The sequence below is a fragment of the Diorhabda sublineata genome, chromosome 8 (assembly GCF_026230105.1).
Source record: "Diorhabda sublineata isolate icDioSubl1.1 chromosome 8, icDioSubl1.1, whole genome shotgun sequence".
Lineage (NCBI taxonomy): Eukaryota > Metazoa > Arthropoda > Insecta > Coleoptera > Chrysomelidae > Diorhabda > Diorhabda sublineata.
The window spans coordinates 49712-67120 of NC_079481.1; the positions used below are offsets into that span (position 1 = coordinate 49712).

The following is a 17409-nucleotide window of genomic DNA, read 5'->3' on the forward strand; positions in this document are numbered from 1 at the left end:
CAAGAAATTCTTCGAACAAAGACAAAGGCATCCAAGAAGGGTCTGCATGGTCATTTTTCATTATTGGTATTGAACCCTCTATATAATGTAAACAAATTATTCTTCAAACTGATAAAAAGGGTTCTAGAACTGCACAGCATGTGTTGTTTTTCAAATATATTATACCTATTGTAAATTCTCCATAACCAATGTAGAAAAATAAATAAAGGATACTTTCAACAAAAAAAGGGTCTAATAATGGTCCATAAAAGATGTCTAACATAAACATACCAGAATTAAAATATTTTTAGTTTTCTTTGGTACAGATTCTTCAAAAGTAATGTTTTGTAGTTATCGAACTTGGTTGGCTTTTATATTTTTTTTTCAATTACTTTCGATCTGCATTCGAAATTATTTATATACTTGTTATAATTTGCACATTCAAGCACTTTGGAGAATAAATACTGCGATGTCGATCGAATGAAATGAAAATAACTCAATTTTGTTGAAAATTCGTAAGAAAATTAAATTATTAGTTTAGAATCAATCAACTTTTATACAAATATGAAGAAAAATGTTTTAGTTATTCGATTAATAAGAAGAGAAAAGAATTTTTTGTGTATAAAATGTGAAAAGCGATTCTGAACAAATGAAGGGGTGATGACAAAAAGTTTATTAAATGAAGAGATAATTTCTAACAGTAACTGTTCCATTGAAAAGTCATATTTTCTCCGTATATTTATCTCACAGAATGATTTGAGATTATTTCCATATTGTTTTCAGTAAATCAAAAGTGGTGTGTACAAATAATTGATTCCGCACTAATACAAAATGATGATGGTACGTTTAAAAGGATTGAATTATCTAGCAGTACCTAGTAGAAACGTAAAATATGTAGTTTGAAATATTTGTTATGAAGAATGGAAAATTAATTTTTTTTTTGTTTTTTATCCAACAATCACCTACTTTTTGGCAAACCGCATTATGGAACGTGCACTACATGTACCTTTCGTTTCGTTAACGGGTTATGCAAATGTCTGCTTTAATACATGGATTTTGTCCCCTTTATTTATTCACGTCAAACCATTCAATTAAACATTATAACCATATATTGATTGCCCCTGTATGAATAATAACTGAAAATTATGTAACTATATATTCCAAAAAAAAAACTTTTATTACTTCTTAAATCTGTCAGCCACTAAAATTTTCCCCCTCGTATAATATCAAGTCTACAGCTTTTAAATGGTACCCGGTATTATAAATTCATAGTTTTATAACCTTAGATGTTATAACTTATTCTATAATATATATATAAGTGAATTAGTTGTAATTGAAAATTTTATCAATAAAATCATATTTTCAAAATGTATTTCACAAAAAAATCTGAGTTCCAAGTGAAAAATTACCCATCTAATCAAATTTTTCGAATTCGCTTTCATGGTTTTCACTTTACACAAAATATAACACGAGAATTTTATTTAACACACTAAATGTGCGATTCTCTAATATTTAAACAAAATCCCTACAAAATCATTCTCACTAAAACGATATTTTAAAATAAAATTCTGTCGCTTTCGAATTCCAATTATGCAAAAAATTCCTATTTTGTTTCAAAACCTGATTTTATTAGTTGTTTACAACTTAGAGTTTAAAGATTTTTTGTTATTTAACAGAAGAGAGACCCACATTATTGTATTTCTGAAAATATTTTTATCAATAATGATATACAGGGTTTCTCTCAACTATTTGTATTTCCTAATATAATATAAGAAAAATATCAATTATATATATGTTTTCTAGTAGTTTTGCAAAAAATTTCGTTCTTACAACACATTTTTTTTGTAAAAACTTTGGAAAGTATATAATATATATAAGGGTGAGTCAATTGTATTTGAGATTTTAAGAAAATTCCTTTTCGTTGCTATTTAAACATCAATTACTGTTACAATGTAAAGTTATCTACAGGACGTCCCCAAAATAATCAAGCAAACCAAATAGACGATCTTTAAATAACTATTGAACCATCTTAAAAGGATTCTTATATCTTATGATTTTACCAATTCATTTTTTTATACGTAATAATTTATTTTTGTCTTCTATCCTAACATTAGTGTTAAAAGAGTTACACAGAATGCATCAATCTTACGATAAAGAATAATAGATGTCATTAAACATCATATTTTGAAATTATCTCGTACTATACAGATTGTTGCAACTCCTTTACACACCAAACATTTTATTTTTTTATATGGCAGCCACTGTATAGTATACATGGTAATAATTAAGGTTTACAATTAATTTTAACAATTTGCTTATAAATTTAACATTTAGGGAATACTAAAAAAATTTTTTAGGAATATAACTTACAGTGTGATAAATTTGAAAGAAGAAATATAATGAGAATTTCGACTTTGGGCTCACTTTGTATATAAAATAACAATTAATTACAATTTAATCGACTACGAGGATATTGCATTTTATTAAGAAAGTCAGTTAGGTAAATACGATTCTCATATAAATTTGTACACATCTTTCAAAGAAATCAAAAAATTTCAGTCTCATTTTTAAAAAATTATATTTAAAGCGTTCAAGATAATTTCAAAATTTGGAGCTCAAAGAAATCTAATAAAAAATGACCCCCTAATACTCAATTTTTTAACAAAATTGGCGCACCATATAAATATAATTTTCTACTGGATACAAAGAGAACTAAGCACAAACAATGTTTCCTACGGAAATTAGTACTCAAAATTTATGAAATCCAACTATTCAATAAGAGATGGCGTTACCGGGCATTCGATAATCATCCATTGTTTGAAGTATGTGTAATTCAATTTTTAGACATTTATTCATATTTTCGTGATGATTGACACATTATTTATTAAAAATATGTTCCTACAGTCTGACACAACTTTGTTCTTCTTGAAAAAATAAATTGATGTGAAAATAACAGACGCCATCTTTCTTCCAATTTTGTAAATAGGTGATAAAAAGTCAAGATCCGAGACGTACGAAATAGCAGAAATTGATATTGAAATAAGCTCAATATGGGCTTTCGTACACAGATAGCACTGCTAGTGCTAAAAGTCTAAACCAAAAATTATACGTTTTTAAGTTTTTGCAGGAATAAGTGTCGCAATTTGCATTAATTTTTGTCTTAAGTAGAGACTTCTGATATCAAGATATAGGTGCGTCTCTCCATTTCGCAAAACCTATTCGTAAGTATTTCGTTAGTCGTTTAGATAGATATTCATATGGAAATCACCACATAAATTTCCATATCTCGATTTTTTTATTTGGAGAACTTCAAATGCTAAATTTTTAAAAATAAACCGTCAAAAGTTAATGGTATGAAAGCTGCAAAGCAAACTTTCGTATTCCAAAAGCATAATACGAATAACCGTCCTAGTCTTCAGATCTGGCATCTTTTGAACATTATTTTTTATAAAATAATTTCATTTATCATCGTATAGTGAAAAATTCGTCACCCTCTTGCTCGCCGAAAGGAAATCCCTAAGAAAAATAAAACAAGAGAAATTTCAATAATTTCATTTATTTCATAATTTCGTCCCCATTATTTTTTGACAATAGGTACAATATAAACATCATCATCATTTTCATTACACACAATTATACAAAAATGGAAACATTTCAATGATAACTGAGGTTTAATTTCCCATGTATCAACTAACTTCTATGGATATATCACCCTATAATATTATAAAATAAAAAATACTTAAAATGCCGTTTTATTTGAAACAATTCTTAATCTTAAATTTTTCCTTTCGAACTTATAGATATATAAAAGTTACTATTTTCCGGTTGATAGTATTTTTACGATAGCACGAAATTCCTCTGTCTACTTAAATCTGGAATAAAAAAACTCAATTTTAGTTTCAGCCTTGTAGCTGTGATCTCCAAAAAAATGTGGACATTAATATTAATAACTCAAAGAACACATTACCGTTGAAAAGATTTGACGTTAACAGTAATTATGGCGAACTATAAAGATGGCCGACATGCTGTCTAGACAGACAAGGGTCAACGAACTTTTTGATGCTATATTTCAAATAAGCCGAAAAGGATTATTAATTCAAATTACTTTGAAATATTAATAAAAACTCTAATAAAATCGTAGCTTGCGATAAAATGTAATTCACTAAATTCATACATTTTTATGGATACTTTAATTGGACAATTTTCGTTAATTTTTATATAAAGAGAATTAAATCTTACCTATATCAGCAAGAAAATAGTTTTCACCACACAATCTATAACAAAATTACACGAAATTTTACGAATAGAAAATTTATAATCAATTATGTAGGTATGCCCGAATTAGTAACACTGTCAAAATTTCCTTATTTAAATATTAATATACGCAGTGCGCAAGTCAAAAACGAATCTAGACAATAACAAAGAATTCAAAAGGGGTCAATGAACTTGATGATATTATGTTTTAAACTATCAAATAATAATTAATTAAATATTACCGATATAAAAAAGAAAATAGTTTTCAGTCCACAATCTGAGATAAAATGACAAGAAATATTTTAGGTAGTAAAACAGTATAAAAGGGCCAGCATTATTTTATTTCTGAAATTACTTGTGTCAATTATAATATACGGGGTTTTTCTCAACAATAATGTTAATAAAACAATATGATGTAAGAAGAATACCAATAATTTATATAATTCCTAGTAGTTTTGTAAAAAATTTCAGTTCTTACGCAATATACAAGGGATAAGATAAAATAATTAAAAGATTCTACAAAGAAACAAAATTCTTAGAAGCACCTGGCGGTGGCACCTGGTATTATTTAAAATAAGTATTTTTCTAAACATATATAGATCTTCACGTGTATTTTTCTTTCGACGGGACAAACTGTATAAGCTTTTCAATTTACTACACGAATATTATGTACATTACTTCAATATGATCATTATCATAGTAACTACATAATAATTTCCGGCATGCCACTTAAAGAAAAGAGTTACAAACAGTCATCAGTTACAATCCGTCTACTTGTGTTGTTTTAGTTATTCGTTAACAACGAAATAGTTTATTGAATCTTCTTATTAAAAATTTATCAATAAGTTAATATCAAAAATAACGTTTAAAATCAAATATAAAGCACGTTATCTAATTTACTAACATTATGAAACGCATGACTACTAAATTAACGTCCGGTAAATAATTACCATTTGATTTTTTTTTCTCTTTTACTAGTGAAGTGTTTAAACGAAATAAGTAACAATGAGAAGTTCAATTACTCACTACGTCACCGCATTTCCTTTGTTCGGAAGGGTAAGCGTCGTCGCTTATTATTCATAATAGACACAAATCTATGCAATTGTTCAATTCTGAATACTGAAAGTTATAATATGATCATGTGACAAACACAATCTCGCAATAAATTCTTCGTTCTAATCTTTAATGATGTCTTCTTATTTTCGAACCTGCTAATATGAATTTTATATTCGAATACGATAAATTTGAAAAATATAGACTCAAACGTAAATGATTGCTAGATATAAAAGGGAACGCTACTCGAAAGGAAAGTTTAGACAACAATTTTTCATTATTGCAATCGACAAACATCGAATTATGTCACTTTTTGTATACTTTATTTTAAGTAGGTACGTCGTCTACAAAAAGGCGCAAATTCTAGTCTTTTTGTTTTTTACATAAAAGCAATTGGTAATACTGAAACGAATTGTTAATTAGCTAACTAATGTGATCATGGGATTTCCGCGTCTATTTCCTGTAATTTATTTTTTTTGCAACTTACTCCAAAACCTAGTCGAATGAAATACTGATTTATTAAAAAACACTTAATTTTGAATAATAGTAAATGATTTTTGGATGCGACGAACAAATTTGTTGAACAATTGTCATACTATAAATTTGAAATTCGTACTTTTCTTTTGAAATATAGTATGAATTCGAGATGTTGTTGCAGATAAAATTAAAGCTAATCTACAGTTGCATATTAATACTTACAATATCAGCAAGACCTGAGCTAACTAATTTACGACAATGTATAGGACCAATTGAAAAAGGTCCTTGTAGTAGAAATATATATAAATGGGCATTCGATCACGACAGACAAGAATGTGTACAATTTGTTTGGGGAGGTTGCGGTGGCAACGATCGAAATAGATTCGATAATGAAAATAACTGTACAGATATCTGTAAAAATTCAAAAAGTAAGTTTAACACAATTAAATCGCCAGTTGTAATTTTTAATTGAATTTTTAGCCGATACATCTTCGCCGAGGATTAATATAGTAGAAGACAGAGGACCAGTATTGACTTTCCAAGAGACCGGAGACGAAACTACTTTTATGTTTGCCCAATCGAATACGTTTATCCAAATCGACGGTGATATCATTCAAACTTTCCAATTACGGTTAGTGATTGTTAATTTAAAATTAAGATATCATCACAATGTTGGTATGACGATTTTACGTAAACATAAAAATCTAAATGAGTTTTAAATATTTTCTCTTTATGTGGTATTTTCGCAGATTATGTCGACAGATATCTTTCAAATTTCGAACTAGATTACCGCACGGACTTTTAGTCTACCACAACGTTAAAGTACCAAAAGGAATATCTTTACAACCATACGCTCTGTACATTATAGTTCAACAGGGTCAATTGAAAGTCGTACACGTTTATGGAAAACATTCGACGGCCCTTACGGTTGGTAGCGGTTTGAATAGAGATGAATGGCATTCGGTTACGGTAAACAATTTTTTATTGAAAATTCGATTGAAAAATTTCGAATAATACCATTTTTAGGTTAGAATTGATGTACACGGTGCTAGATTAATGGCAACCGTTGATGATTTAAAAGACGAAACGACGTTAAAAGGTTTAGATAAAGAAAATAACTATGGAGTTTCAGCAAACGTTACTTCAGTAATTTTAATAGGAGGTAAATTATTATTTCGTTAGAAGAAACCATTTTTAGATTAATTTTTTTTTTTTTAGGATTAAGTTCTGAAGAACGATTACACGGAGTGAAATACATCATCGAATCGTTCGTAGGTTGTATAAAAAACGTCATCTTAAGTACGGGAAAATCGGCGTCTGATCTACTACCGATATCGCCTCTAATAGCCACCAAACACGAAAATGTACAAGAAGGGTGCGTAGATAAATGTATAACGGTGGAAAATCTTTGTTTTCAAGGTTCGAAATGCATCAATCATTACAACACTTTTACTTGCGATTGTTTCGGTACCAAATACGAAGGAGAATACTGTGATATTTATAGTAAGTAGTTTGTTTTATAAAATATCGTCGTAATTAGTTATCGATGATTAACTATGTTTTAGCCGCTACTATTCTAACGCTGAAAGGATCTTCATACGTTTCCTATAGAGTGTACGATTGGAAGGACAGAGTCCATTCTTCGGTAACTCGATTTTCGATGTTATTTAAAACGCGATTTGACGATTCCGCTCTATTATTCGCAGCTGGAGGCGTTCAAAATTTGAATCATTATATAGCAGCATCGATATTCAACAAGACTGTTTTCGTTGAAGTGAATTTCGGCGAATATCCCCTTTTAACCGTATTAGGACAAGTACCTGAATTCAAATTGTATCAATGGAATAATTTAACAATATTTCACGAATATAATAGGATACATTTAATATTAAACGAAGAGAAAGTAACTTTAAACGTAACCGGTATACCTTTATTGTATATCGATCCGGAAATTTATATAGGGGGCGGTCCGGAATTGCAAAAGAAACCCGGTTTGAAATCGACAAACAATTTCGTCGGCTCATTGAAATACGTATTTTACAACGATATATCTATAATTTACGAGTTGAATAAAAATAATCCGAAAGTTCATTATATCGGTATATTGAGACCGGAATTTTACGAGATCGACGTCAAAGATATACCGATAACTTTTCCATTTTCTTCGTCTCATATTTGGTGGCACAACAACCACACCGATAGCCTATCGTTGTCGTTTAGCTACAAAGCCAGCACGAATTTGAGCGTCGTAGCATCGAGCGAAGCTCAAACCGGCGTCTATTGGGAAGTTAGAATAGTAAACGACGAAGTTCGATTCGAAGTTTCGGATAATACGAAAAACGTAACTCATCTAATCAGCGTTAAGAAAACTCCCGGTGTTTGGCATTGGCTCAATCTAACTTATAAAGGAGAAGTGGACGAAATAACTTTAACCGTAGATAATAGAACGAAACAAGAAAAAATCGGCGATATCAAATTTGCTATAGGAGATAAAATAAAAGTAGCTGCCGGTTCGAGAACGAACGCCGGTCTCGTAGGGTGTATGATGGATATAATGGTGAACGGCGCTCTTCTAGAACCTAGATCCGTTTTACAGAGCGAACGAGTCGTCGGGGAAGTTTCTTTAGACGATTGTAGATTCATCGACGCTTGCAAACGACCAAATACTTGCAAACACGGTGGAAAATGTTCCGTTAAAGAAGATAAGTTAATTTGTGATTGTACAAATACCGGTTACATGGGAAAGAATTGCCATTTCGCTCAATATAGAAAAACTTGTGAAGAACTCGCCTTATTAGGTAATTAATTATCTCGACAATTTCCGTTTCCGTTTTTAATTCCGTTTCGACGAAATTTTTGTCATATAAATATATTTTTAGGTTATACGAAACCGGACGTATATTTAATAGACATTGACGGTAACGGTAAATTTCCTCCGGCACACGTACGCTGCGAATTTCAAAGTCACGAAGATTCAACAAAAACAATCGTAGAACACAATTTACCCAGTCAAATAGACGTGAGATCTCCATCTGAAAAAGATTTCATGTTCACTATAAAATATAGAGAATTCGACGCCGAAATGATACAAGAATTAGTATCGCATTCGTTGAATTGTAGTCAATACATCAGATACGATTGCCAAAAAGCACCTTTAGAATTACATTCGGCGACGTGGTTTATAAGTTCCGCAAACGAAACCGTCGATTTTATCGGAGAAGTTAAAAGGTAAATAATAAATAAATAAATGAAATAAATTAAAATTGATAAATAATAAATAACGAAAGCCTTAAACGGCATATTAGATGACCGCTTTATTTCTTAATACCAGCTTTACAGGGGTACATGCCCATGTTCTATAGGAAAGAAATGCGAAAACAAATCCCAATGGTGTAATTGTGAAGATATCGATGACGAAAAATGGTATACCGATGACGGTTATTACACAAACGCGAATAATGTTGGTATTACCGAAATGGTTTTTCTTCAACAATCCGATTTACCTGATGATGCACTAGGAAGAATAACATTAGGACCATTAGAATGCGTCGAAACTAGTAAGTTTCTAAAAGAACGTTAAAAATATAATATTATTTTTTTTATTATTCCACAGATACCCAAAGATACGTTGTTACTTTTACTACGAGTCAGTCTTATATCGAAGTACCCGGTTGGATAAAAGGAGATTTGGCGTTTTCGTTTAGGACTACCGGTAAAAAAGCCATTCTTCTCTACCAACCACCGATAAGACCAAATTATCCAAGTTTTATGGTAGCTTTAACTAGCGGTATGTTCAATCGAAATGATTAAATAACCGTTTCTTTTTTTTTACTTTTTTTTACTTTAGATTTTCAACTAACTTTTAATTTTACATTAAACACCGGCGTTTCTAAGGAACTCGTCATAATTTCCGGTAGAAAATTAAACGGTGGTGAATGGCACAAAGTTTGGATAGATTATAACAAATATCATGTTAGATTTATGATAAACGAAGATTTTCAAATGGTAAATTTAAAACCGGAAGAAGAATTCGGTCCTTTTGAAGGTTCTATGTTCATCGGAGGCGCTATTAGGTACCTAATCATTTAATTAAAAAAAAAAAAATAAAAAATAAAAAATTACTTCGTATAATGTTGAGATATTTTTCTAGCGATTTGCTCGATCAAAAATCATCTGTTCATCAAGGATTGATAGGATGCTTCAGAGGATTAGTTGTGAACGAAGAAATTTTAGATATATACAGTTATATGAGCGTCCATCTTAGTGAAATTATCAAAGATTGTAAACCTTCTTGCGATCCGAATCCTTGTCAAAACGGTGCGCATTGTAAAGAACTTTGGAGTAATTTTCAATGTATATGTCCAAATCCGTGGGCTTACAGTGGGGAGTTTTGCGAAACCAGTAAGCTATTTATTCATTTCATCTACTTAATTTTTCATAAATTAACTATTTTCTAGATATCAACACAAACGCCATAACTTTTACTTTACCTAGCTCATATTTACGGAGGAATTATTTGACGAACGATACCAGCGATGAAAAATCCGTATTGAGCGGTATGTTTAAAGAAAACATTTTGGTAAATCTACGAACCTACGAAAATCGAGCTCTCATATTTTACGCTAACGATCAATTAAACAATTTCGCCCATTTATATATCGACAACGATACCCAAGTCATATTTCTTTTTAATTACGGTAACAAAATTTTCAATATAACAGTTGATTACGCCAATTTAAATACTAGTAAATCCGTACAAATAGCTATAGTCAGAGAGAAAAATTTTACTACTATGCACGTTAACGACAAAAACAAAACTATACCGTACGGAGTTAAACTTTTAGAAGACTATTCCCACAAACCCTGGATAAACCCTAATATGGGTAAGTTGAGATTTCATTATTTGAATGTTCTTGAATGTAAAAGACTATATTTTAGAGGTATTAGCTCCTCAACGTCCACCCGCTCCGCCGACTGAATATTTTCAATTAAATTTAGGGGGTTACGATCCCGAAACTTTATTAAAAGTTTCTGATTATCCACCGAAACTCGAAGGATACGTGGGTTGTTTGAGAGGTCTTCAAATTGGTAACCGTTCGATCGATCTTTCATCTAAAGTAAGCGAGACAGACGTAGGTAAGTATAGTAAATTGATTTTTTATAAAACGAGTCGCATTGTATATTTTTATTTAACGTGGTTTTTAGGGGTGATCGCACATTGCAACATGAAATGCGACGAAGTACCTTGTAAACACGGTGGAATATGTATTGAAGATTTTAGAAATCGTCGACATACTTGCGATTGCGAACACACTAGTTATTACGGGGAATTTTGTTCTGAAGAAATCGGTGCTGAATTCAACGGAGAATCTATTATTTGGAGAGAATACATTTTAAACGGATCCGTTGATTACGTTAAATTCCAATTGGCGTTTTCCAGCGTCGATATTAGTCAAAAAAGTACCGTCTTATTATTATTACAAACTGAAAACAGGTAAAAAAAAAAATCATAAATAATAATAATAACAAAATGTCGTATATATTAATATTATTTTTCATTTTGTAGTCGTAGCTATTATTTGGTTGTCGGTTTAAGTACCGAAGGTTATTTGACGGTACAAGAAGATAGAGAAGGCGCCGTCTTTTCGGCTACCGTAAATACGAAAAATTTCATAAACGGCGCCAGACATTCGATTTATTACAAAAGAAATTTTAACGATTCCGAATTATACATCGACAGAGAATTAACGGCTATGAAACAAATTCCAGCACAAACTTTCACCAATATTCCCGAAAAAGGTGGAAACGAAGTCCAAATCGGTGGTCACGATACCAACGATCCGAGATTCGCTACTTATAAAAGATATAGCGGCTGCCTTTCAAGTCAGTATATACACGGCGTTTCAATAAAAGCGATAATGATGATGCTATTTAAAAAAATTTATCAAGTTTTCGTTGGAGCGCCGTATATATTTAAATAGAATCGATTGTATAAATAAACAATTTTTACGATTTTATAGATATTTTCATCAAAGTAAACGAACACGTTATGAAACCTTTAGAAGAATATATGTTGTTCACTAAAACTGGTACCGAAAAAGTGAATGTATCGAATCAACATGGTGTCAGAAGCGCGCAGTGTAGTTCGGATTTCGACAAAATACACGAAAAAATTCCGGTTTCTATTAATCTTAATATAAGCCAGGTAAATACGATGAAAATCTGTAAACACTCATAATTTCCAACTACTAATCTTAACATTTTGCCATATTTCATATAAATAAACTTTTTCTCCAACTACCGTATGTAGAATATTAATTTATGACACCCCTAACGCTATCTACGAGCAAATATCCAAGATACCATTACGGAATTGTGTAGAAAACTTCAGTATTAGTAAAGTTTTATTTTTATGTAATAAAATTAATTCTCAATCCAATTGAACCCATTTGCCAGTGTAGAAATGGCATTTTTGGCAAAATTTAATAAAAATAAACAATTTTTAATTGAAAAATATAGCTCTGAAATGATTTTCTCGTAAGAAAAATTTTTATTCACAGGGAACCGATAAAACTTGGGTCCAAGACGCTCCTCAAAGAGTAATTTACACATCGATGTATTCGACTACGGCCGAAGAGGAAGACAGCACCGGCCAATTGGTCGTTATAATTTTATCTTCTTTTTTTTTATTAGTAATAGTTTTTTTTATATATCACCTGATTATAATTGATAAAAAATACAGAAGAAGAAAAGAATACGAAACCGACGCCAATATTTTATTATCGAAACAACAAGCCGCTTTTCTACAGGAAAATAACAAAACCGTAAGTGGACTCGTTATTTTTTTTTATTCCAAAAAAACCATTCTCACTCTCTTATTAAAAGCTTCGTATCGAAAAATATCAAATCCGCACTGATCCGTTCTAATCGTAACATTTAACTTCTGTATTCGACACTAGATGGCGAAACAATTTTTTATTATGTATTGTTTCTTTACTATTACTTTTATTAATTTGATTTCAACTGCTGTTTATTAAGTATTTCATCTTTTTATTATCATTATTATTTTATAAACGTATTTTTGTGCAGTATTAAACGCGATTCTATTATATTTTATGCATACGTCCCCCTCTGTTATATTATGATGTAATCTGATGATTTCCCGTTAGCACAATAGATGGCGCCACCGTAACGTGCAGATTATATACTACTTTGTCTCGTTTCAGATATTTCATACAGACTACGCATACTTGAGAATGCGCAGAACCGAGCTTGAGCCTCGAAGGATAGAGAAACCGTTATCATTCTGTCTTTCTTAATCGGAACGATGTAGATTTTAAGCGCGCTTTAATATTTAATCAATTGGCTTTAGAACATATTTTGAAAAATACATTATCTTTAAAAATATAGATTTTTTTTTAATATTGCTTAGTTCGTTTGTTATTAATAACTAGCTGACGATTTTTTAAGGTTAGGTTAGATTCTTGAGCTTCCATTTTATTAGTGTGCAATTCGACCAAAAAAAAAACAACATATCGCAAAAATTCTACTTACCTCTATAGTCATTACAGATAATAAAGAAAATTAATTGGTTGAATATTATTTAAAAAATTAGTTGATGCTGTACAGCCGCCATTTTTAAATAAATCACTTGGATATAAACTACTGTGAACAGTCACTGCCATTTACAATAAAATCACGATTCCGTTATCTCCATTTATTTTGTAGGATTTTTAATTAAAGTAATTTCGATTATTTTTTATGAATATTCCAGGCGGAGGATTCGTCCAAAAAATTCAATGGAATAATAACAAGCGATTCATTTAACGTTTCAAAAGATGAAGTCAGGGAAGAATTAATTGTGAAACCTATCAAAAGGGTAGATAGTAAAAGAGAAAAACAACGAGTTTCATTTAGAGGTGAGATTTTTAAATAAATAAATAACGAAAAAGAAAAATCTTCCGTATCTTTTAGGTAACAATACCGAAATAAAAAACGACAATTCTGAAGTAATTTGTTCAGAATTACTCACTCCAATGCCGGAAGTGGTAGAAGAAGAAGAAGAAGAAGAAGAAGAAGAAGAAGAAAACGACGAACCTATTAATATCAAAAATATATAACTTATTATATTATAACGCAAATTTAAAAAATAAAATAAACGTCAAAACTTAAAAATAATTCCGTGGGATCTTTTATTCAAATTGTGTATATGTAAGAAACGCCAATTTTATTTTAAATTTAATTAAATCTAAAGTATATGTATATACAATCAAAAAGAATTGTACTTGAGACAATATGAACACCAAAAAAATAAAAAAAAATTCACTTGCACATCTCACGCGTCTTATCTGTAACTAGAATTATTATAAAAAAAATGTCTTATTTCCGATTAGTAATAATAATTATTAATAATAATAATAATAATGTAATAGGAATTTACATTATCGAATTAGTACGATGTCATGGATTTGGTCCCAACAGTTTTTTCGTATCATCCGGACTTGATTTTACTAAACCGTCTTCACCTATAATTAAAAAAAAAAATACAAAATTACAGTAAATAGAAGTAAACAATCGGTAGCACTGAATGCAACAATATATTACAAAAAAATCTCCAAAAAGAAGCTACATCAGTACAAAATAGTGAACTACGGATGTGAAGCTTCAATTCTTAACAGCAGAAGAAGAGAAGTTAGACATATGAAAAAGGAGGATAACTACAGGATAAAAAGGAAAAAAAGAACGAATAATTTGGAGAAGCGGAACTAAGCAAAATAATATGAAAAAAGAAAAAACCAGATTTTAGAACAAAAAAAATTATGGACATAGAACAAGGAGGAAGAAGGAAAAGATAATATGCAAAAGTGATGGAAGAAATAAGAGAGAGAAATTGACGACTGGAAAACGAAAGCAAAAAATAGGAAAGAGTAAGAACAAATCACTTCCAAGCTATTAACTCAACTTTCAAAATTGATTCTAAGCTTCGACACAATAATTTTCATAAACATTTTTCTCTTAATAATTTTCTTTGATGTCAAGTAAAAATGAATGTTAGTAATCACTCAGTACAAAATCAGACAAATAAAGTGGCTTCACATTTGTTACAGCATTGCCCCATCAACATTAGACACTTTAACAAGAAATACATTGAAATAAAATATGAAATACCATCAAAAAACAATATCCTTCGTTTAATCAAAGTTATATTCAATTTAAGAGGTTACAAGTCACCAAGAAACGTTTTAGAAGGCTGTTAAAAATGGTACCAATAGACATGTTACATTATTTGGTCAAATAATAGAAAAACAAGTGATATAATTCCACTAACCTTTTTCAGTTTTGATTTCCTCTTTGATCTTATCTTCTTCCTGTTTAATTTCGCCAGCTTTGTCTAAACGGGGTCGTTTTCTACCTTTGTAACTTCTGTTGTCCCTTCTATCACCTTCACCTTCGTCTTCGCTATCAGAAAACTCGTTCTCCGGCACTATTCTTTTATCCAAATCCTTTTGCGGTAATCTTTCGTCCTTGTCGACTTTGTCTTCGTTATCGGAATCTTCGTTGATGGCGTCTTCAGGTATAGCTTGAACTTGTACACCTGGTGCGTGTGGTAACATCCTCAAATTTTCGAATAATCTCGTTTTGATTTTTTCCAAATATTCCGGCGTATTTTGATTGGCCATATTGCTGGGACTGATGTGCAATTTAAAATCGGGACCGAAATATTCGAAATAATCATTATATGGTAGTTCGTTGGCGATTTCCACCCCTAAGGCTACCGATGTTTCGTAAGTCCACGCTCTCGAAACGTTTCTGATCGTATAACCGCCTCCGCCTACCATCATAAAAGGTAAATTGTATTTTTTTACGAATTCTACGCACTTTCCGTGTCCTTTTACTGTTAGATTAAAACAACCGAGTCGATCGCCAGTTAAGGAATCGGCGCCGCACTGTAAAACGACGGCACTCGGTTGGAAAGTTTCCATAACTTTACTTATTATAGGTACAAATATACTTTCGTAAGCTTCGTCGTCCATTCCGTCTCTTAAAGGTATATTAACGGCGTAATATTTACCTTTCCCCGCGCCTATGTCTCTTAAATCTCCCGTACCAGGAAAATATTCGCCGTATTTGTGAAAAGATACCGTCATTACACGATCCGTTGTATAAAATGCTTCTTCGACGCCATCTCCGTGATGTACGTCGATATCTATGTATAATACTCGTTGATGGTACTTGAGTAATTCCAATATACCCAACACTATATCGTTTACGTAACAAAAGCCGGAAGCTTCCGATTTTTTGGCGTGATGAAGACCTCCGCCCCAATTTATGCAAATTTCTGATGCCTGTTTGTTAAGTTTTACTGCGGCGGCCACCGAACCGCCCGCCGATAATTGACAAAATTCGTATAGACCGTCAAAAACTGGACAATCTTCTCCTACATTGAATCTTTGCATCTGTTTGTTATATTCTGACATATTATCTGGACGAATCGACCTTAGGAATCTGATGTAATCATCTGAATGGAACTTTGTCATTTCTTCTGCCGTCGCTTTATGAGGACGCTATAAATTGGGAAAAAAATTTTTTTTAAAGTTATAGAATCTCCAATAATTAGTCAACTGTGATATAAAATATATAAATATTCGATAGAAGCCAAGGATTAAACAATAGATATTGAGGTGTGGTTTAAGATAATCAACTTTTTATCGGAATTATACACAGTTTGCTTCAATTCTTTATTTTAGAAATGTGAAAAAAGTAGTTTTACAATTTTATACTCACATAAATTTCCATTTTTCTGTAGAGCCCATAATTTAAAAGCAAATTGTGCGTCATACGTATACGATGAGGCTTCATGGGATGTCCTTGTCCATAATAATAATTTCCAATATCACCTGATAATTATTAAATTATAAAAAAAATACTAATAATTTAGAGATATTTAAAGAAATATTCGTGATAGATTCATAAAATTGTATCGGTCAACCGTAGAAAAAGAGCATCATACATACGTCAAGTGTAAAACTGACCAATAACAAGTGATCAAAACTACGGTCGCCATTAGTCTATCATGAAGTTTTTCATTTACGGTACAAAATATCGTACAAACTTTATATTGAGAAAAACCAACGTGATACCTACACGCAAGTTTAAAACAAATAAATCTTATAAAAATATGTCAACGAAATCTAATATTTATAAAGGATTAATAGTAAAAATACTTACTATCATAATAATAGCATACTCGTTTCCTACTGTGCGGTTGAGTCGTCATTTTTATAACAAAACACTACTTTCTTTGATAAGTTTTTTTTATAAAAAGAGATATAATTTTAAACACCTGTTTTTATTAAATTTAAGAGTCAACACGAGTCTAAACAACTTAATTATTATTTCATCTCGTGGATTAATATTCCCTCGTTAGTTGTTGATTGTTGACTGAAGTTTGATGTTTGACATTGGACATTTGACAACATTTGGATTTTAAGTTTCGGCGTTTTGCAATACGTAAAATTTTTCATATTATAATTCTAAATTAATTTCGATTCTTGATTGGGAATTATTAAAAAAATACGAATATTATGTATCGATTTTCAACAAAAACATGAAAATACTCCATTAATTTAGAATGTTATGATTCGA

At 30.8% G+C, this 17409-nt stretch overlaps 2 protein-coding genes across 3 annotated transcripts; one reads left to right on the plus strand and one right to left on the minus strand.

Annotated features, from left to right (window-relative positions):
• The first annotated feature begins 4905 nt into the window (after window positions 1–4905).
• Window positions 4906–13941, plus strand: LOC130447590 (axotactin). Of its 2 annotated transcripts, XM_056784487.1 has the most exons (20): window positions 4906–5289; window positions 5945–6191; window positions 6244–6394; window positions 6513–6732; window positions 6790–6925; window positions 6982–7266; window positions 7329–8561; window positions 8643–8991; window positions 9103–9320; window positions 9377–9550; window positions 9611–9836; window positions 9914–10164; window positions 10221–10646; window positions 10702–10899; window positions 10969–11257; window positions 11330–11646; window positions 11784–11968; window positions 12324–12587; window positions 13538–13682; window positions 13738–13941. In XM_056784487.1, exons 1-20 carry the CDS (start codon window positions 5239–5241, stop codon window positions 13881–13883), a joined length of 5511 nt encoding a protein of 1836 aa, XP_056640465.1. In that variant the 5' UTR covers window positions 4906–5238; the 3' UTR covers window positions 13884–13941. The 2 variants fall into 2 exon arrangements, with proteins under 2 accessions (XP_056640465.1, XP_056640464.1); XM_056784486.1 differs by having other exon boundaries at window positions 10702–11257.
• On the minus strand, window positions 13180–17235 carry LOC130447591 (histone deacetylase HDAC1). The gene is made up of 4 exons (XM_056784488.1): window positions 16993–17235; window positions 16549–16661; window positions 15092–16328; window positions 13180–14288 (listed from the first exon to the last, which is right to left on the minus strand). Exons 1-4 carry the CDS (start codon window positions 17039–17041, stop codon window positions 14224–14226), a joined length of 1464 nt encoding a protein of 487 aa, XP_056640466.1. The 5' UTR covers window positions 17042–17235; the 3' UTR covers window positions 13180–14223.
• Between the last annotated feature and the right edge of the window lie 174 nt (window positions 17236–17409).